Genomic DNA, 23,522 nt, shown 5'->3' with positions numbered 1-23,522 from the left:
ACACCAATCCTACACAAACTCCTCCAGAACATAGAAAAAGTTGGAGAACTCCCAAACTCTTTCTATGAAGCTAGTATAACTCTGATAACTTAAGTGGGCAAAGATCCCACAAGAATTGAGAACTACAGAACAATATTCCTAATGAACATTGATGAAAAAATCCTTAACAAAATACTGGCCAATAGAATAAAAAAGCATATTAAAAAATAATTCACCGTGACCATGTGGGATTCATACCAGGGATGCAGGATGGTTCAACACATGAAAGACCATCAGTTTTATTCGCCACATTTGCAGGAAAAATGATAAGAACCACCTGATAATATCAATAGATGCAGAAAAAACATTCGACAACATCCAACACACATTCCTGCTTAAGACACTCAAAAAGATAGGAATAGAAGGAAAATTTTTTATTAAAGTATCATTACTAGATGCATATGAGTTTATAATTATTCTATCTTCCTAATGAATCATTTCTGTATTTTCTATATCTTTAATGATATTCTTTGCTTTAAAGTTCATGCTGTGTGATATTAATATTGCTGTGGCTTTTATAATGTTCTTTTCCCCTTGTCCCTTGTTTCTTGTACTTTCTTGCAAGTTTAGTATAAACTTTAAAAAGATATTTTTTACATTTTTATCCATTATTTCTGGTGTTTGTTGCAGGCAGAATTGGGTTGTAGGATATCCAATTTGACATATTGGTAGATCTTGATGTTTTCAACTTAAAAATAATATAAAGTATATACTTGCCTTTAAACAGAAATATATTATGCTTGATATACCATCAGAATAGCAGAACAAATTGCACTAACAAAGCCCCACCTAACCAAATAAAGTGCCAACTCATATTCTTTGTAAGGCTTAATCTGAATGTTTTCATTGTGCATCCCAAACAGCTAAGGAAAAGAAAAGGTTTTCAATTAATAGACTCCCATAGATTCCTTCAAGAATCTGCTACAACTCCCATCTCTAAAGAGTATCTCTGTGGACCAAGAATGACTGGTTTGTGGCATCTCAAACAAAATTAAGACAAGAGACTGGCATTTTTTTATTGAACTGATAGTTTAATATTCATCTTCCCAACCCTCAGCCATTCACCTGGTTTTCTTGAAGTAATGTGGGGCCTAAATCTTTTTTTTACCAGTTTACTTCTAAGCTGATCTGGTCTCCTGGTTGGGTGACACAAAGCTCAAACTAGTTTCTTACACTAGAACCAAACTTTGTCAAATGTCATTTAAAATAGTCTTACCAACAATTCACTATGCACTTCTCTTCCAACACCTACACTATGCATTGGGCTGTGGAGTAAGTTAGGATCTACTTTTCTTGACTCCTGACTATGAATTTTAAGGGACTGAGGAAAGTTGTGTCATTGGTCTTAGTGTGTAAATGGAGCCTGAGGGAGTTCCTAATTCTTGATGTCTAGCATTTACTGTGTATCAAGTTTATGTACTACATGGAAAGCCTTTAAGAACTCGTTAAAATCAATGCTTCCATCCTTGTTTAAATCCATTTTGTTGGCAAGATCGTCAACTTGAGAATCATCAACATGAACACTGTAGTGAGTTTTGAAAAGTTTCCACATGTCTCGAAATTCCTCCACAGAGATCAAGCCTAGAAGAACATAGGAGAAAGCAGTGAGTGTTCATTTTAAGACCCACCCAGTGGAAGGGTGGGGAAGCCCCACTGATCTGATAGACCCAATTAGAAGCTCATCAACATGCCTATCTATCTAGATGCTGAAAATATAGACTACGACCATAAATGTAAGAAAACAATATGCCACTTTCAACTCCCACATGATCCTAAGATTACTCTAAAGCTGGAATGAATAAATAGGAAAGGAATAAGAGGGGATTGTGGGACAATGAATGGTATAGAAATTTTATGATCTGAATTTAAAGGGAAGCAGGGCAGAGAGGAAAGCAACATCAAAGCAGTGGACGAAGAAACCCTGGGACTCAGAGGATGCAAAGAGTGGCTCTGTCTTTTTTATACGCAATCATTAACTTTCATGTGTTAGATTACTTAAGTGCATGCACGTGCGTGTGTGTGTTTTGATTATCTGATGATTTTCAAAATTTAGTTTGAAAATGAGTAATTGTGCATCGAAGCCAAAAAAAAAAAAAAAGAATTGTCATAGCCCTCACCCCCAGAACAGAATCAGACCTGAAGGAATTGTTTTATCACCAGGAATAATTAAGATATGTAAATGGACAATGACTTGTTTTTGCTTTATTTCGCATTGGTGCTGGTGATTTATAAAAAGAGAGACTCTAGTTGTCCAGGGGACAACTAGAATTTTGTAGGAGTCTATGGTCTTGAATATAGAATTTGTGGCCAATCTAAAATAATAGTCATTAATGTGAGTTCATTTTTCCCCCTCAAGTTTGGATGAAGAATGAAACAGATGAAAATAGAGTTCAGGTTTCAGACCAACAGATTAACATTTGCTAATCAAACTAATCACAATTCATTTACCTGATTGATCAGTGTCAATAACATTAAATATGATCTTCAGGTCAGATCGGTATCTGCAGAGAGTCTCAATTATAGAAGACTGAACCTAAAAAAGAAAAAAGATTTGCTACGTGGTAAAACATAGAATCAATGGCACAGATCAATTTTAGTAAACATAGCAAGATCTCATTGTAGATATGCTTGATATTACTTAAAAATCTCTGGAGGTAAAACTTCCTGGAGCACAGTTCTACTCTGACACTAGTGGAGTTGCCACTGACTCATTGGCAACTGATATTTTACAAAATAACCACAGCCCACTTTTACTGAGAGCCCCGGTGTGCCGTGGAGAGCTCCATGTCCTCAGCCCAGAACTATGGTTACATTCGCTGTTCAGGTTAGAAAACAGAGAGGTAAAGTAACATTTCTAATTTTACTACCTTGCCTAAAGCCAAGGCCATGATTACAGTCATCGCATTCAACAGTCTACATGAAGTCAAAGCTTTCCTGTACTAACTGCTCAGCTATTTCCCTTCTCTTTGCTCTTAACATTCCATCTCCTCTGCAACCCCCCACACAGCCCCACTCTCCCTCCCCCTGGCTCCCATGTAAACCATTGCTGGTGAGCTATTAATTTAAAAAATACAAGCACACCTCATTTGATTGTGCAGAGTCCCACAGATTGTTTTTAATGAGTTGGGGGTTTGTGGCAATCCTGCACTGGGCAAGTCTATCCCATTTTCCAACAGCATGTGCTTACTTTGTGTCCTTGTGTCACATTTCACTCCATCTTACAATATTTCAAATTTTTCAAAATGCTATTTTGCACACTTCACAGACTACAATATTATGTAAACATAATTTTTTATATGCACTGGGAAACCAGAACATTTCCTATGACTCTGTATAGCAATCTTCACTTTATTGGGGTGTGCTGTAACCATTCAAATAAAGGATTGCAATTTTAATAAGGAGCCTTGGTGGCATATTGGTTACACATTGGGCTGCTAACTGCAAGGCAGTTTGCAACCACCAGCTGCTCCTTGGGGGAAAGACAGGGCTTTCTATGCCCATCAAGAGTTACAGTCTTGGAAACCCACAGGGGCAGTTCTACTCTGTTCTATAGGGTCACTATGAGTCAGCATTGACCAATGGCAGTGAGTTTGGTTTGGTTTGAGAGCACTTTTAAAAAGCATTAAACATCGTAAACGTGTAATCTCAGTCATGTCAGCAAGTCTTGATTCCCCCAGGAGTGGGTATTTTAAAGGGAATGTTGTATAAAAGAATGGATGTTACCCTTTCCCTCCTGCTGGATAGCACTTAGAATCTCCTATTCGCTATGGATTCATGTACAGAAGTTTGTTTCCTTTTCATTTTGTCTACCCCTAGAATGTACAGATCACAATGGACAATTCCCCTTTGCCTCTCCTAGGACAACCCTATTCATCAGAGAATTCTCCCAAATTTTGAAAGGTCTAAGTGTTTCTTTTAGGATGAAGGGTGTTTGGCTCTAGCCAGGGTTTAAATGGGGTTTATTGTACTTACCTCTTTCACAGGTTTTTGAATGAGGACATCCTCAAAGCTAGACATGTAGTTGATCTTTCCATCTTTGTCTGTGTTCACCAAATGCGCACTCAGGGATCTCCACGGTAAGTTTAACTCCATAACGCTCTCCATGGAAAAAGCCCACTGGCCCAGAGAAACTTTTCCTATAACAGCAAGCAAGAGCCACATCAGTAGTTTATTATTTGATACAGAAAGGCAGAGCTGGTGGGCAGCCTGAGTTTTGAGGCCTGAAGGTCCCACATGGTCCTCTGATTTGCCCTCTCAAGGCCCCACCGTCTTTTGTATTGTATAGATTACTCCATTGTTGTTACTTGTAAGGAATCAGAGTTGGGTGTGAATTTATTTTCTGATTATAGATTTGAAAACAAAAAAAGAATATTTAAAAAATCAAAGATTTATTTTTGTTTTTAGTATTTAAGATATTTAAGATACCTGTCATTTTCCTATGTAATATTCCTGCCCTTCTTAATATTATGAGTAGTGTTTCATAGTATGACTACCTTTATTTTTTCTTATTTTCAAAGATATGCTCATTTAAAATAATTTATAATATATAGAAAACAATATTATTATAAACTGTCCTTTTTCTTTATCTAGAAACTTGTGTATTCATAAATATATATATATATTATTATCTTTCTTAAAACAAAATATTAATTTTATTCTAGAATATGTTTTATATGCTTGTATTGCATATGACAACACATACAGGTATATGCTAATCTGCTTTTTAAACTTATAATAAATTATGGATATCCATTTATCTGAATAAATCTATACAAATCTACATAATCATCTTAATGGCTAAAAATGACTTCATTATTTCCTTAGGATATTTCCTAGAGATGAAACTGCTGGCTCAAAGAGCAAGTAGATTTTTTTAAGGCTGATATATAATGAGAAACTGCTTTCAAGCAAAGTCTATTCAATTACATTCCCATCATCCCATTTCCTCACATATATAGCAGGTAAGGAGAATAATTTCTCTTTTATATTATTCAAAGAAGTGTGACACCTACAGAAAATCTCTCAAAATAAGAAATATAAAACTTGATGAATTATTACAAGGGAACTCTTGTGTAACCACCAGAGTACAAGTAAGAGATCACTGCTAGAATCCAAAGGGTCCCCTTATGAACCTTGAAACTCTGAAACCTTGAAACCTTATGAACCTTGAAACCCACTGTCCCAAGGGCAACCATTTTGCTGACCTTTAACACTACAGTGCCTTTTTGCCCCCTTTGATCTATATAAAAACAGAATCATAAAGAATCATTTGCAGGGGAGGGAGTTGGCTTTTTTTGCTCAAAATTAGTTCATGAGATGTGGGATACAGAATGATTTTTCCCCAGGTTGTCTCTCCCAAATATATACCAGACCTAGGATGCTGCTTGCTAGCATGGGGAGTCAGCTGCTTAGAGGTATTCTCCCTGAGGACATAAGCCATATAGAGCAATCAGGCACTACTGTCAATCCTACCATAGATGGGGCTCACACCCTGCTGATAAAGATAGTGGATTGTTTTCTTGAAGGAGAACTCAGAGATAAGGTCCAGCCAACTCAAGGGTGACCAAGATTAGGCTGCCATCTTGAATCTAGGATCCACCCATCTTGCCACATACGTACCCCTAATCCCTCCCCTTGTTGCTTATGGCACAACCCTTTCCTGTTACATATATGTTTACCTGTAATCAGGGGCTTGCATGCACGTGAAGGATATACATAAGCCTTGATCAGAAATATATTCACTCAACCCATCTCTTTCCTTCTCCTCTCTCTGTGCAGACCTGGTTGCTGAGATCATGGCCGTCCTGAAGGTGAGCATGCTACCATAAAATGTGTCTGACTTTATTTTACCTTCTTACCTATATCTCCTATCTTCTGACTTTACTATAATCTTTATATATTATAACCGTACAATTGTGCCTACAGACCCTCCCCCCCACACACACATTATTGTTAGAGGCTGGTTTACCCTAACAATGAGATCTAGCCATGTTGTTCCATTTAATTGAGTTTGTTCATTTTCATTGATATATAAAATTCCACCGCACAAATAGTCACAATTTATATATGCATCTCATTGTTGAGAAACTTTTGGGTAATCTACCATTCAGTATTATTACAAACAATGCTGCTAAAAACATTTCTGTACTTTTCCTTTTAATGCATATATCAATCAACATTTCTGTTGGGTAGATACCTAGGAATGAAATTGATGGATGTTTGTTCAGCTTCAGTTGATACTCCAAACAGTTTTCTAATGCGGTTGTAGCAGTTTAGACTTCCATGACCAGTACTTAAGAATTCTAGTTGGTTCGCATCTTTGCCAATATTTGGTATTGTCAGTCTTTTTCATTTCATGTATGTCTTAATATTTCATTGTGGATGTAATTTACATTTCCTAGATGATCCAAGTAAAGTGCCTTTGCATTTACTGATTATTTAAATATTCTCTTTATGAACTGTGAATTGGCAAAATCTTTTGCCAATTTCTCTGCTGGGTTTTATGTCTTTTGTTATTGATTATTGTTGTTGCGAGGTGCTTTCAAGTCAGTTCCAACTCATAGCAATCCTCTACACAACAGAATGAATGGTTCCTGTGCCATACTAACAACTATTTTTATGTTTGAACCCATTGTTACAGCTATTATGGCAATCCATCTTGTTATGGGTCTTCCTCTTTTTAGCTACCCTTCTACCTTCTTAAACATGGAGTCCTTTCCCAAGGATTGGATTCTCCTGATAATACGTTCAAAGTATGTGGGATGATGTCTCAACACTCTTGATTCTGGAGGTCCATGGTAGTTTCAATGTTCTTCATCAACACCATCATTCAAATGCATCAATTCTTCTTCAGTCTTCCTTATTCAATGTCCACCTTTCACATGAGTATGAAGCATCCTCCAAGTGACATCTTTGCTCTTCAACACTTTAAAGGTATCTTATACAGCAGATTTGCCCAATGCAATAAGTAATTTGATTTCCTGACTGCTGCCTCCTTGAGCATTGATTGTGAATCCAAGTAAGATGAAATCCTTGACAACTTAAATCTTTTCTCTGTGATGATATCATCTATTGGTCCAATTGTGAGGATTTTTGTTTTCTTTACATTTAGCTGTAATCCATACTAAGATTGCAGTCTTTGATCTTCATCAGCAAATGCTTCAAGTTATCCTTACTTTCAGCAATTGAAGTTGTGTCAACTGCCTATTGCAGGTTGTTAATAAGGCTTCCTCTAATCCTCATGGCATTTTCTTCTCCATATAATCCAGAGTCTTGGGTTCTTTGCTCAGTATACAGATTGAATGAGTATAATTAAAGAATACAATCCTGATACACACCTTTTCTCATTTAAAGCCATACACTATTCCCATGTTCTGTTTGAATGACAGCCTCTCAGCTCATTTACATGTTCCATATGAACACAATGAAATGTTCTGGAATTCCCATTCTTCCCAATGCTATCCACAATTTGTTATGATCTACCAGTTGAATACCTTTCCATAGTCAATAAAACACAAGTAAACGTCTCTCTGGAATTCTCTGCTTTCCGCCATCTCATGTCACTAATGGCATGCCTCATTCCACCTCTTCTTCTGAATCCAGTTTTAATTTCTAGTAGCTTCTGCCTGCAACCATTGTTTAATAATCTTCAGCAAAATTTTACTTGCAGGTAATATGAATGATATTATTCTCTAATTTGCACATTCTGTTGGGTCACCTCTTTTTTTTAGAACGGGTGCAACTATGGCTCCCTAAATTTTTTTGCATAGATAAGTGAGTGTTTCCAGTACTCCACATTTTTCTTTAGTTGATGAGTGGGAATTATTTTTATTTTGAGATATAAGCCCTTTGTCAACTGTGTGCATTGCAAATAACTTCCCTCATTCTGTAGCTTATGTTTTTACATTCCTTTAATAGTATAATTTGATAGGCCAAACTCAAAGTTATTGCCATAGAGTTGATGCTTACTGACTCATAGTGAACCAATATACAAGGTAGCACTGCTCCTGTGAGTTTCTCAGACTGTTAACTCTTAACAGGAATAGAAAGTCCCTTCTTTTTCCCATGGAATTGGTTATTGGTTTCAAACTGCTGACCTTGTGGTTAGCAGCCCAACTCATAACCATTATTCCACCAGGGCTTCTATTATGTCACCAGGATTCCTTAATTTGAATGGCAGAATTTCTTAAATTTAGTGTAAATAAAATTTGTACTCTTCTTTATGGCGAGTGCTTTTATGTTCTACTTAAAAAAAATCTTTGCCAAGTCCAATTGTATAAATAAATTTTCTTATGTTGTATTCCAGGATCTTTGTTTCATATTTAGATCTAAAATCCACCTGGAATTTATTCTTGTATATTCCATGTGCAGTGGGCTATTAATTTTCTTCTATTTGGCTTAGCTAGCATCATTTATCGAAGACTGTCCTTTACCCATGCTTAGCAGTGGCACCTGTGTCCATAGATGAATGAATCTGTTTTAGGATTCTCTATTTGGTTCCATTGATCTATGTGGGGATCCTGTGTCAATTCCATAGTGTTATAATTACTACACTGTTATAATGTTTTGATATACAATAGGGCAAGTCCTTTCACCTTTTTGTTTTCCTTGAAGAATGTCTTGACTATTTTGGGCTTTTTATATTTTTAATATAAAATTTATATGGAACTTTTCAAGATCTACCATATTACTTGCTCCATATTACCATATTGGAGAGAACTTGACAACTTTCCTCCTGTTAGCCCCTGGACACAGTAATATCCACCCATTTATTTCACTTGGCTTGAATTTCTCTTAATCATATTTAATCGTTACCATAAGGAAATCTCATGCATTATATTTTTATAGATATGTTATATCTTTTAAATTCTCATTAACTTATTTAGCTACCAAACCAAAACCAAATCCATTGTCATCAAGTTGATTCTGACTCCTAGCAACTCTGAGGATGGAGTAGAAGTGCCCCACAAGGTTTCCAAGGCTGTAAATCTATTTGGAGGCAGATTGACACACCTTTCTCCGATGGTGTGTTTGCTGGACTTGAACACCAACTTTTGGGTTAGCAAGCAAGTGCTTTAAGCACTGTGTCACCATTGCAGTTATAAAGTTATTCCCACTCAGCTCCAAATTAACCCTTCTTTTCCCTAGTTTGTGGTACTGGAGCTGGACTCTGAATATTTCTCCTTTTGCTGCTGGTGTGATGTTAGGCTTTATCAGTGGAGGGCACAGGAAGAATATTTCCTGGCACAGCAGAAGCAGCAGTTTCTCATTCTGGTTCTGGTATACTTTGCTTATTGCTTTGATAACACAGTGGGAAGGCCAGAGATGTGAAGAAAATGCAGTGGAGCCCACTCTTTGAGGAGTGTTGTTGACACCACAGTAAGCGACTTCCTTGCCCGTAGTATGTGAGAAACACAATGGCACACAACCTCAAGAACTTTTGGCACCTCAGTGGATAGTTTCCTTGCCATCCCTGTGTAGGAGACATAGTGGTCACAGTCCCCAGAGAGTTTTGCTGGCACTCCAGTAAGTAGTTCCTTTCTCTCCAGAGCTGGCCCAGTAGCTCTACACTTGCTCTGATCTGAGGCACCATAGTGAATTTCTGCCCCATGCAGTGGGCCTCACACGCAACCTCTCCAATGAGATCTGAATCTCAGCCTGGGGTGAGGGCAGAGGGTTCTTCTAAGTTTCTTCTTTCCTTGGGTACCCTCTCTCTGTCTTAGAGATCGTAGTCACTCACTATATTTGCCATTCCTATATTCTTTAGAGCTCTTATTTATCCATTTACAGTCACCTTATACTAGTTTAAAATTCTTTATATTAAATTCCCCCTTTCAAATGGCTGGTGTGTAGTTGCTGTCTCCTGAATAGCTACTAACACACTAATTATATGGAAATGCATCCGACTTCTGGGTCTTGACATTGCATTCAGCAACTTGCTAAATTCATATATTAATTCTAATTTTCCCTTGTGGATTTATTTCAATTTTAATATACTCAATCATATTATTTATACAGAATGACATTTTATTATTTCTTTCCCAAAACTTGTTATTATCTTTCTCTTTATTGTATTAGTTAATAGTCCTATGCAATGGTGAATAGAAGCATTGGTAGTGGGCATCTATATTAGTTTCTTATTGCTACTTTGACAAGTTACCATTAACCTGTGGCTGGAGAAAAATGTATTCTCTCACATTTCTGAAGGTTGTAAGTCTGAAATAGGTTTCACTGGGCTACAGTCAAATTTCGAGCATGACTGGCCATTCTTTAAGGAAGGGATTCATTTCTCTGCCCTTTTCAGCTTCAAGAGGTTGCTGGTATTTCTGGACTCGTGACTCCTTCTTCCATCTTCAAAGCACATCATCCCAAACTGCTTCCATCATCACATTCCCTTCCCGTCTGACTCTGACGTTTCTTGAATCCCTCATCTAAGACTCCTTGTGACTACATAGGATAATACATGTGTCAACATCCTTAACTTAGTTATATCCTCAAAGTCCAGTATGCTACATAACATTTACAGGTTCCAGGAATTGGGCTGTGGACACATTTGGGGGCTACTCTTCAGTCTATCACAACATCCTTGCCTCATCCCCAAATTAAGAAGGAATGTTTTCAACATTTTTCCGTTAAGTGTGCTATTTATTATAGGTTTTTGTATATATCCTTTATGGGGTGATAAAAGTTCATTTCTATTCTTTCTTTCATAAGTGCTTACCAAAACCACCAAAGGAGATTTGCTTATCGGTTTCTTTAATTTTGCTAAGGTGGCAAATTACACTGATAAAGTTTCAAATGTTAACACAATCTTGCAATCCTAGAAGAAATTAAATTTGGTTTATGAACCAAAAGATTTCATATTAACTCTCTGCTACTATTTCACTGGGATTTTTTCATATACATTTATCAGTGAGTTTGTTGTTGTTAGGTGATGTCGAGTCAATTCTGACTCATAGCGACCCTACGTACAACTGAGCAAAACATTTCCCAGTCCTGTGCCACCTCACAATAGTGCTTATGTTTGAGCCCATTGTTGCAGCCACTGTGTCAATCAATTTATTGCCCTTCTACTGTCCTTCTCCAGGGACTGGTTTCTCCTGACAACATGTCCAAAGCATATGAGCTGAAGTCTTGCCATTTTTGCCTCTAAGGAGTGGGGTTAACCTTTAGTTTTTCTATTCCATAATGTTCTTGTTAGGCTTTGGTACCAAGGTTAAGCTGACTTTCTAAAAACAATCTCAGAAGGGTTTCCTTGATTTCTACTCACTGGGAGAGTATGTTTATACGTAATTGTACATGTAAGCAAACCCACCCTTGGGGACCACCTTGCTGTCAAACGTCAAATAGACAGGCCTCTAAAATGAATAATAACACTCATAGGGAATGAACTTCTCAGAATAATCAACCATAGGAAAGTAAAATGGGAGCATCTGCCCCAAACCAAAGCTCAGAAGGCAAGAAGAATGAATGGAATCAGAGGAACCTGAAGAGGAAGCAGGAAGAGTGTTGTTACATTGAAGGAATTTCATCTAATGGCACAAGATAAAACATGTGAAAATTGTTTAATGGAAAACCAATTTGCTCTGTAAACGTTCACCAAAACCACACTTATAAATATTTTCCCTCTTAAATGGAAAAGGCATGTATCCTTTACTGTCCACAATGCATTCTGTGAAATAGCATAGTATGTGATCTGAATATTTTGTGAACATGTCTAAATTTTGAGCAACAGCCTTCACTGAGTTTTCACTTCGTGTTGTTTAATAATAACAACCTTCTGTTTCCCTTCCAAAGCAAGACTTCTTTGCCTCTTGTGGCTGCCATCACTGGCACTAGTTTTGCTGCAACTGGGAGCCAGGATATGTTTCACAGTAATATTTTTGAAAGAAAATTAAGCAAAGAGAGATAATGCTACACATTCAAGAGATGTGTAATACATGACATTGGCTGCTGCCGCCTACAAGTTGAAGCATACACTGTTAAACACAGGCAGATGTGTATTTGACAGCAGGGTAAGATACTAACATTTGCTATTGAATGCTGAGCAGCTAAAGTAAATGGAACAAATGATGAAATACAAGACTTGAACAGAATACTTCAAAAGGAGGTTCAAGAAGACAAATTCATAAAAGGGAATGTGCCGAACCCTACAGGCAATAAGGCAATGGAATGACATATATTAAATTCTGAAAGAAAAGAACGTTCCAACCAAGAATAATATAATCATCACAACTGTCCTTCAAATATGACAATGAAATAGGACGTTTCCAGATAAACGAAAATGAAAGGAATTTATAAAACACAAACAACAGATCAGCCTTCAAAGAAATGCTAAAGAGAGTTCTTCAGACAGAGAACCAACAACAGCAGACAAAGCCACCACCCAGAAATCAACACAGGTATGGAAGTATCTGAAGTTGCCTGGTGGGGCTTGATCAAGTGCAATGTAGTCGAGCTGGATGAAGGTCAAACATGATAGTGGGACAGGAGGAAAGCAAAATGAAATAGAGGAAAGAAGGCAAAGGATATTTATAGAGGTATAAATACAGGCACATACATATGTAAATATATTTATATATAATGATAGGGGCATAGTTTATGTACATATATTATATGTTAAACAATAAGGTAGCAGACGGACATTAGACCTCTAATCAAGTACTCCCTCGACACAAGAACACTTTGTCCTATAACCTGTCATTCTGTGATGCTCACATTCCTGACATTATCACTGAAGACGAAATGGGTGCATAAGCAAATATGGTGAAGAAAGCTGATGGTGACTAGCTCTCAAAATATGTAGTGTCTGGGGTCTTAAAGGCTTGAAGGTAAACAAACAGCCATCTAGCTGAGAAGCAACAAAGCCCACATGGAAGAAGCACACCAGCCCGTGTGATCATGAGGTGCTGATGGTATCAGGTATCAGGCATCAGAAGACCCAGAACAAAGAATCATATTGATGTAAATGAGGAGGGGGGCAGAGTGGAGATGCAAAGCCTATCTGCAGACAATTGGAAATCGCATCACTGAAGGGTCACGAGGAAGCCAGGGTGCAGTGCAGCATACAACACTCCTAGTTCAGTGGTTCTCAACCTTCCTAATACCGCGACCCTTTAGTACAGTTCCTCATGTTGTGGTGATGCCCATTGTTGCTACTTCAGAACTGTAATTTTGCTACTGTTATGAATTGTCATGTAAATATGCAGGATATATTTTCACTGTTACAAATCAAACATAATTAAAGCATAATGATTAATCATAAAACAATATATAATTATTTATTGTGAAATATTTAGTTCTAATTATAAATAAATGAAATTTTGTCTTGAAGCATGGTATAGCATGGGTAACAGTTTTCACGCTGGGTACTCATATGTGGATGTATCTGCATGTGAGCGGACCCCCCTGGAGACAGATCGAGGAGCGATGTCTCAGTTCCTAGGTCAGAAATATGTGTTTTCCGATGGTCTTAGGCAACCCCTGTGAAAGGGTCGTTCGACCCCAAAGGGGTCATGACCCACAGGTTGAAAACCGCTGCTCTAGTTCTTTAATGCTTCCCCCTCACGCCCCCCACTATCATGACCCCAATTCTACCTTACAAATCCGGCTAGATCAGAGCATGTACACTGGTACAGATAACAGCTCTCAACAAAGGGAATCCAGGACAGATAAACCTCTCAGAAACAATCATGGGAGTAGTGATACCATGAGGGTAGGGGTAAGACGGGGAGAGAAAGGGGGAACCCAGCACAATGATCAACAATGATTGACGTATAAACACTCCCCCAAGGGTGACAAAAAACAGAAACATGAGTGAAGGGTGATAGTGTAAGATTAAAATAATAGTCTATAAATATCAAGGATTCATGAGGAAGGGAGGGTGGGGGAGGGAGGAAAAAAATAAGGAGTTGATACCAAGGGCTCAAGTAGGAAGAAAATGTTTGAGAAGCGTGATGGTAACAAATGTGCTTGACACATTGGATGTATGGATTGTTATAAGAGCTCCCAATAAAATGATTTTTAAAAAGTATCCGAAGTAAAATAAGCTTTACAGATTGAAAATAGGAAAAAAGTATCCGAAGTAAAATAAGCTACACAGATTGAAAGTAGGGAAACAGATAACACTTTGTAATGAAGACAATTACAAAAAAAAGGACAGAATAGTGCAGTTACAGACTTCAACAAGGAGATGGAGTCAAGTAGATTTAACTTGGATGAAGGGGAAGGAGATATACAATAAGGGAGAAGATGGCACAAAAATATATGGAGGCAGGGGAAGATCTGGGAGGAGTGTAAGAGTGAAGGTAACCGAAGTAAATACTGCAATAATGTGATCTTTGATCAGATGCATGGATGGACAAACAGGCTGATGGGTGTCAAAAGGAGAGAGGAATTATACCCACAAATATATATAGGTTTGACAGAGGATATTTGTGTATGTATTTACCTTTGCTACAAATATATCCATGAGTGTGGTGAAGCACATAGAGGAGACACAGCTATGAAAACTTCTCAAACAAGAGCATTCTTGAAGGAATGAGCCACTGGGCCTTGGAGCTAAGGACCACGGTCTTGAGGAACATCAAGGTCAATTGAGATAGTCCACAAAGACACTGCTGTACATCCTACTTTAGTTTTATTATGTTGTTCATAGGGTCGCTATGAGTTGGAATTGATTCAATGGCACCTGATAACAACCACCACAGGGCCTTAAAAGTTTGTGAGCAGCCAACTAAGGTGCAACTAATGGTCTCTCCCTGTTTGAAGGGAAGAAGAGTAAAGAAAGTGGAAGACTCGTGGAAGCAATTAGTCCAACAGACTAATGGACTACGTGAACACCCATCTCTATGACTCTGAGACAAGACCTAGATGGTGTCCAGCTACCACTATCAACTGTTCAGAAAAGGAGTACATTAGAGAGCCATGGATAGAATGGGACAAAAATGTGGAACAAAACTCAAAATCATGAAGGAGAACAGGTATGCTGGTTGGCTAGAAACTGGTAGAACCTTGAAGTCCTTGGTCACTCTTTGGGCTTGGAATTGAATTCAGCCCTGTGGCTCAATTTTTAGCCAAACCTGTCTATAAGGGAAATAATAACACTATTGATATGATATAGGCATATATTATAATAATCTATCATTCAGGGGTAGAATTTACCCAAGGGCAAAGTTCAGAAGGGTTAGGAAAAAAGGAGAAATGGAAATGGAAAACAAAGGGAGGAGATGGAATGGATGATGCTACATTGAGAGGAATGCAATGAATGAGATGAAATAGGATGTGTAGGAACTGTCGAATGCAAAATTGATGATCTGCTCTGTAATCTTCACCCAATCCACATGGAAAGTTTCTAAATATATTTAAAATTGGAGATGCTTCTCTTAAAGATGAATTTACCTTTAATTATACCAGGAGCTATAGGGCACTACAAATTGGTCTCCTTTAGGCACTTTGAGGGTCCAAAATTAATATGAAAGTTTTAAATTCAGCTTCTTCATCTTTCTATTATCATACAGTTTACTTTCATAATGGGATGGCCACACTGGTGTTAGATCTTCACCCTAGGGCAAACCAGCTTTTTGTGCTTGCTTCAGCTCCATGCAGAAAGATGAGATTTTCTATTCCTATAAGGAACAAGTCTTGCAAACGCACAGGGGCAGTTCTAACCTGTTCTTAAAAAGGCTCACTATGTGTCAGAACGGACTCAATGACAAAGAATTCGGGTTTCAGTTTTCTGCTCCACTATTCCAAATGTGGTTTCAAATTGTCCTTCAGTTAGCGAGGAGATGCAGCCTTAGATGTACCTCACTTCCTGTGAGGTTGGCAAATGCGTTGAAATTCTGATTCTTTGAAACCTCACTGTTTTATAACAGGAGGGCACTCAAGAGTGACTGGTCTGGCATATTACCAGAACAGAATCTAATTCAGAGGTGTTGCTGTTATTTTTTGTCTTTTTCCAATTACAGAAACTTACCAAAAAGGAGGACAATAACTTCCCCCTAGTGTATTATCAATTACATTGTATTTTTATCTTTATCACACCTTTCAAATAAAAGTAAAATGAAAATAACCCAGAAATCTTAAGAAAACTAAAATAGGTAAAATTTGATCAGTATGTTACCTGATATGTGAATAAATGGTAAGAACTACATAGTTGTATTACCTGATTTTGTGTGGTCATGTGCTTCAAAAGCGTGAACGAGGTCAGTTTTCCGTGCTATCATTCTCTCTTTTAACATCCTGATGGCACTACCTTCGATAGTATTCACCCTACATCAAGAAAATAACTATTAGGTGAAAGTCACATAATTTATCCTGTTCTGCTGCATTTTAATGTGCTATGTTACCACTTACCAATTTCCACTTTAAATAAGTTGCTTAAATTCACACATAACATGTACTGGATAGTGAATGTATGTACATTTAAATATATGTATGTATTTTGCGAAATTTAAAAAGGATTACCAGTGGGGTTTATTTTGCATTTACAAGATTTTCATGAATGAGATAGTTAATTTATTGTGCCAGCCTGGCTGATAAACACATGTAGGATTAATTGAAGGGCGGAGAGATGAATGGCTCGGCGATCCTCACCTTTCTTGTCTATCGCTCTTTGATCATCGGACCAGTGTGCGGCTGCCTTGCTTGTTCTGTGCCTCAATTTGCAAGCTACACTACCTGTGGGACACCTAACCTATGGACTGTGTTGCTGTAACTTGAGGTTTCTTTAAGACTACAAAAATGGAATTTACATCTCTGGAGCTGGGCACTGACTGTTGGTGGCCTAGATGACTGTTGGTGACCTACCTTGCTGTTTGCTGCCTGTGACGGGATAGCCTGGATCTCTCTACAGAAGACTATCTGGCGGCCTTCAAGACTTGGAGGACTGCCAGTGTCTCACAACTCTCTCACGGGAGTGAGTTTCACTGAGCCATTTGTACTGCTTTATAATTTAACTGTTCATTTCTTGTATTACATATCTATCTGTATATAATTTAATAGTTCATTTTTTGTGTTATCGATCTAGCTATCTTTATAAATATAAATATATATATATAATTATTAGCAATCTGGTTTTGTCTCTCTAGAGAACCCTGTCTAACACAATGAACAATTGATTTTCTATAATAATCAAGATAACTGAAAATAGAGGAAAATAAAGAGGGGCTTGCTATATAGATACTCAAATTTTCTATATAGTTTCTTAATGAAAAGAATGAGTATTGGCACAAAAGAAGATATACACATAAGCATAAAATAATATAAATGCCATATTGATGGCTACATATGGGAATGATATATATAATTATATAACATATATAATAAAATATTATAATGCAGCAGAAATAGTGGTAACGATAATATTCCATCAAACAATTATAAAATATACATCCTTAAACATACAATTGTTGATTATATTCTCTCTTATAACTTTATATATATAAGATTTCTAGTGATAGAGTATCTTAAAGACATTGTGGGACTGAGTGCTATAGCACCCATGCCTACATACAACAGTACCTGACACATAGTAGGTGCTCAAAAATGTTTTTAAATGAATCATTGCTCATCTATTTTGTAGGTCCAAGGGTAGGAGGTAGGAAGGTATACCCTAGGCTGTTTGTTTTTAGTTATCTCTAGAGAAAGAACTACTAAGAAGTAGGAAGAGAGAAAATTGTAAATATTTTCTTTATAGATCTTTGGATTGTTTCATTCATTAACAGTTAACACACTAGTTTTATAATAAAAAATAACATAATGTTATAACACGGAAAGGGGGAAGAGCATCTATTATTGCCATAGCATTGAGGGAGAAATGCAACTATTTGAGGCATAAACATCATGACTATTTTAGGCAGAAACACCTCAAAGCATAGAAGAAAGAGGCAAGACTAGATTCAGCTGTTTGGGAAGAAGATAAGGTTGTAGGTTAGAGGGATAAAAGGAGTAGGGACCCTCATTTATTTCCATTTCATTAGGGAATGTACCTGGTTGCTAAATTCTCTGTCCACCTAAAAAGTTATACAAGTCAAAAATTGTCCCTTTGAATTTCAAATATGGGCATATTCACTACTTGGCACCTGGAACCATCTCCCATTTTGTTTCTATCAATGAGTAAACATAAGTATCTGCTCTTAGTCTCTCTAGACTTGCTTTAGTTAGCTACCAATGCTAGTGCTGGGTCTTCTCCTTAAGGTGTACACACCTTTGGTAAAGAGTTCTTGGACATGTTGACTTAGTAACTTGGTATTGGATAAAGCGAGGGCCCATACAATGACGAAGTTTGATGTAAGCTCCTCGATTGCTTCCTTCTTCATAGTAATTAGATGCAGAAAACACGGTAATAACCTGGTTAAAGAAAAAAGGTTCATGTAATATCAGTTCTCAGAAGATCATTCCACAAATTCTTAAAAAGCAAAAATCAGACAAACTTTATAACCAAAGAAAATTATCCATCTTATGTGATTTCCTATTACTCCATCAGAGAAAAACAAGACTTTAAAAACTACTGTTCTCAATCATTCCATACCCCTAGTGCATGGCCTTGACATCCTGTGCATGAGGAGGCTCCAAAAGTTGTGAAAAAATTAAATGAGAAGACCATAAAATTCCATGAACTTTTTGAAGCCCCCTTGAATAATTTTAGTTTCATGTCTTAGAATCTTTCTTAATAATCAGTTTTGAAAATTCTAAGTTTCCCAGAGAATAAATTATGATATTTGAGCATTCAAAATGAAACTTGTCCAGTAGCATTTTTTGTTCCTTTTGCTTTGAGGTGAGTGATTTAGAGAGTTTAGGACTCCTAAAAACCAGTGTTTGAAAGGCAGTGAAACAGTGGCCAGAGTAAAGGACACTGACCCCACCTTGGAAAGGAACCAACCTTGGGACTCCGGTGAAGTGTGAGAAGATACCACTCATCTGTGATGGGAAAGCTAGCTTAGGTCCAGATACGCCACTAAAGACTACTGTTATTTTCTATTTATTTAAAAAATATTTTGTTATTATTAAGAATGTGCACACCATAGCACACACCAATTGACAAATTTTCCCTTGTACAACTCAGTGACATTAATCCAATTCTTCAATTTGAATGTTGGACCACTCTCCTTTTCCCAATTTTTCCTTCCCCATTCACATATACTCACTGACCCCAAATTGCTTACCTAATCTTCGAGCTGCTGCCGTCACTCACTAATTTACATAGTTCTTAAAAGAACACAGCATTCAAGGCTGATATTCTTTACTAATTAAGCTAAATGATTGTTTGTTTTAAAGAAAACTGCAGGGGATACTTCTTGGTTTGAAATTTAAAAATTATCTCTGGTCAATATTTTGGGGATTCATCCAGCCTCCATGGTTCCAGAATGTCTGGAGTCCATGAAAATTTGAAATTCTGTTCAGCAGCTTCTCCTTTTTGATAAAAAATTACCTATAAAATCTTTGATCAAGATAGTTTTCTTATTACAAAGAAACCCTACTCAATACTTGCCTTACCCGTCTCACACATTAATATGAGCCTCAAATGGATGAATAGATTTAAGAAAAGTGATCATATTAAAATAGAAGGGAACACTAAACAATTTTATTTATATTTATTCCCGTTTGTTTTTAAACAAAGAATCATCCCAGGCCAAGTTGAGACAGGAAATCAGTTCCTCAGTCCTTTTCTTTTCTAGTATTATCAGACAAACCTGAAGGAGCGTAGCATCTTACGTGTTATTGACTGGCTACACTGACCACTGTGGGCAATTACTGAAGATCACCTACTGTACTCTGCCAGTTGAAGGGATCACCTACTGTGGTAGGTTACATAATCTGTTGTCCATTTGAGAGAATTAAGAGTGAAGAGGTGGAGTTTAGTATGTCAATCAGGTCACAGCTTGATGACCTCATTTGGAGGTGCTAAGGATATAAATAGTTCGCTAGAGGTGGGACACACGCTTACTCCCTGCAAGACATTTCTGACGAGAAGCCACATGAAGCTATCCTGATGCAATCAGAGTCCTGGGAGCTGTCAGAGCCATGTGGAGATGCCCGCCAAGGCTGAGATGTTTACACCGCCACTGGATCGATAACTTCCCACCCACTGGCCTGTGATCATCCTGCATTCAGCATTACTGTATGTTTTTGTGAGTCTGAAGAGGAATTTATAGATTGGTATCGGACATATGAGCTAAAACCGGACTTATGGTCTTGATCTGTCTGAACTGACTTGACTTGTTTCCTCAATATTCGATTACTCTTGTATATAAAGCTCTTTCTTATACATATATGAATGTCCATGAATGTTTCTCTAGTCCACCCGGACTAACACATCTACTCCACCAGTTGAAGGGGAGTGTGCTTTGTGACTCACCCTGCACAAGTAAAATGCTAAAGGTGGAAGAAAGGAAATCGCTTCACTGCTGCCTTTTACTGTTTCTTTGAGGTTAAGCACCTACTTAATCTCACTGTACTAGAGATTTACTTTACGAATCAAAAAGACTGAGTCCTTTCTGCGTATGTAGTTAGTTCCAGAATTTTTGTCTCTGAGATAAGGGAAGATCAGGAAAGTATTGTAATACCAAGTTTTTCTCACTGGTACGGGCAGTGGGACTGCTTCATACAACTTATGTGAGCCCTGCAGTCTTCTGTTTCTGTGTTGGCACTAGGGAAGACATCTTCCCATGGGTTTCCGGGTCAAACACACTCAGTCAGGAGAAGACTGTGCTTGTGGGAAGAATAACTGTAAGAACATAAGCAACAGAGCCAACTTACCTTCCCATCATGGCAGACTTCATAACCTTCTGGTTTACACTCATGAGAACGAACAAGCAACTTCAAATGGTATTTATTAAGAATCTTGGATGTAACATCTGGTCCAAAATAACAGCCTCCTCCTCGGCTTTTGTTTGGGTAGCAGCCTCTTTTGCCTCTGGGGTCACTCCACAGAATGTCAACGAGCTTTGAACAACAAACTAGATTAGGGTGCTGCTTACAAGCAGGAGTCTATCTAGGTTCTAATTTCCATGCTAGAGATATTAACCCATGTTATCCCGGAGACAAACTATTTCTCCTTTAAAATGGTTTTACACTCATTTCTTCCCTGAATCCTTTCCAGAATTCTTTCAATGTCCATAGCCACTCAAACACCTTCCTGCTCATCCCCAATAACCAATTCAGCAACAATACCCGATTTAGCAACAACAATAACTGACATATCTACAAGAACGGATTTAGCAATGCTTAGTAATCAGGAAGAATCAGCCTTTGCACTTTTTTCTCTGAAAATATGCAGCACATTTGTTTCACAACTGTTGGAGCTATAAAGGTCTTCTCTCTAAAAGAAACATGTTCAGAAGGGAAAGCAAGCCCCCACAATGGGTATTATGGGTTGTTATGGATTGAATTGTGTCCCCCAAAAGATATGATTTAGCCATAACTTCTGTACCAGTAAACATGGTATTGTTTGGAAATGGTGTCTTTGAAGATGTTATCAGTTGGGGTGGGTCCAAATTAAATAAAACTGGTGTCCTTGTAAAAGAGAAAAGTCACAGAGACTTGGAGGTATGGTGGTAATGTGTCAATGGAGGTTACCAAAGATCACAGGGCGCTGGCAGAAACTAGGAGAGAAGCATGTAGCAAACTCTATCTCAAACCTCAGAAGGAATAAACAGGGCTGACACCCTGAATTTTTATCCCTAGCAACAGGAGCTCTAGGGTGTGCTGACCCAAGCCATGGTATTTCCATTCTTTCTGAATAGTTGTATTGGCATATACTTCACATCATACAGTTTAATAATTCAATCATATTAAGAAGATGTGCTCCAATCCTGCCTCTCACTGCGGGTTAGGCCGGAGCATGCACACAGGCATGGATAAGAGCTCAGGACACACGGAATCCAGGCCAGATCAACCCCTCAGGAACAGAAATGGGAGTAGCGATACCAGGAGGGTAGGGGGAAGGTAGGGAGTGGAGAGGAGGAAGGGGGAACCATTCACAATGATCCATAGATAAATCCTAACCCCCCTCCCCATGGGAATGAACAACAAAAACCAAGGGGGGAAGGGAGACAGCAGTCAGTGTAAGATATGAAAATAATAAAATTTTATAATTTATCAAGGGGTCACAAGGGTGGGAAAAGGGGAGGGAGGGTAAAAAGAGGAGCTGATACCAAGGGTTCAAATAGAATATAAATGTTTAGAAAATAATGATGGCAATATATGTACAAATATGCTTGCTACAATTGATATATGGATTGCTATAAGAGCTGTAAGAGCCGTCAATAAAATGATCTTTAAAAAAAGATTTGTAGAGTTATCACTACAATCAATTTCAGAATATTTCCTTCTCATATTCATTGTTGTTAGCTCCCCATCTTTCCCTACCATGGCCCTCTAGGCAATTATCAATCCAGTCACTGTCTCTATAGATCTACCTATCCTGGGTTTCATATACAGAGAAATCATACAAAACACAAACAGGATGCAAACATACAAACAAAAGCCACAACAAATATGACTAGGTAAAACAGAAAAACCTCAGTAAAAAAGTAGCAAATATTAAAAACTGAAATAACTTTAAAATGGGTAGAAAGGGAGACCAAATGATAAGGTACCCTAACTGTTGTTATTGTTAGGTACCATTGAGCTGGTTCCAACACTATGCATAACAGAGCAGAACAATGCCCACTTCTGAGCTATCTTCACAATAGTTTCTATGCTTGAGCCACTGTGTCAATCAAGCTCCTTGAGGGCCTTCCTCTTTTCACTGCACCTCTACTTTACTAGGCATGATGTCCTTATCCAGGAACTGGTCTCTCTCCTGACAACATGTCCAAAGTATGTAAGATGCAGTCTCACCATCCTCGCTTCTAAGGAGCACTTTGGCTGTTCTTCCAAGACAGTCGGTTTGTCTTTTTAGCACTCCATGGTACTTTCAATATTCTTCTCCACCACTCCAATTCAAATGCACCTATTTTTCTATGGTCTTCCTTATTCAATATCCTACTTTCACATGCATACAAGACAATGGAGAATAACATGGCTTTGGGCAGGTGCACCATAGTCTTCAAAGTAACATACTTGCTCTTCAATACTTTAAAGAGGTCTTGGGCAGCAGATTTACCTAATGTAACTTCTCTTTGATCTCTTGACTGCTGCTTCCATGAGGATTGTGGATCCAAGCAAGACAAAATTCTTCATTATTTAAACCTTTTCTCCATTTATCATGATGTTTCCTATTGGCTTAGTTGAGAGGATTTTGATCTTCTCTACATTGAGTTGTAATCCATACTGAAGAAGGCTGCAATCCTTGATCTTCATCAGCAGTTGCTTAAAGTCCTCCTCACTTTCAGCAGGCAAAGTTGTGTCACCTGCAGATTGCAGGTTGTTAATAAGCTTCCCTTCAATCCTGATTCCACCTTCTTCTTCTTCTTCCTCATAGACAACAGCTTCTCTGATGATTTGCTCAGCATACAGATGGAATACGTGTGTGAGAG

The 23,522-nt window shown here is 37.8% G+C and overlaps 1 protein-coding gene across 1 annotated transcript in view; it reads right to left on the bottom strand.

The window, feature by feature from the left end:
* Nucleotides 1-1,049: 1,049 nt before the first annotated feature.
* Nucleotides 1,050-23,522, bottom strand: part of PPEF1 (protein phosphatase with EF-hand domain 1) — a 145,389-nt gene continuing 122,916 nt past the window's right edge. The window contains exons 13-18 of the mRNA XM_075538575.1: nt 20,800-20,985; nt 18,248-18,390; nt 16,205-16,311; nt 4,012-4,175; nt 2,488-2,572; nt 1,050-1,620 (exon numbers count right to left, since the gene is read on the bottom strand). Coding sequence (XP_075394690.1) covers nt 1,436-1,620; nt 2,488-2,572; nt 4,012-4,175; nt 16,205-16,311; nt 18,248-18,390; nt 20,800-20,985 — 870 coding nt within the window. The 3' untranslated portion in view covers nt 1,050-1,435. The remainder of the gene's footprint in view (nt 1,621-2,487; nt 2,573-4,011; nt 4,176-16,204; nt 16,312-18,247; nt 18,391-20,799; nt 20,986-23,522) is intronic.

The sequence above is a fragment of the Tenrec ecaudatus genome, chromosome X, assembly GCF_050624435.1.
Source record: "Tenrec ecaudatus isolate mTenEca1 chromosome X, mTenEca1.hap1, whole genome shotgun sequence".
Classification (NCBI taxonomy): Eukaryota; Metazoa; Chordata; class Mammalia; order Afrosoricida; family Tenrecidae; genus Tenrec; species Tenrec ecaudatus.
The sequence above is the reverse complement of the archived record's forward strand: the minus strand, read 5'-3'. Positions and strand labels throughout refer to the sequence as shown.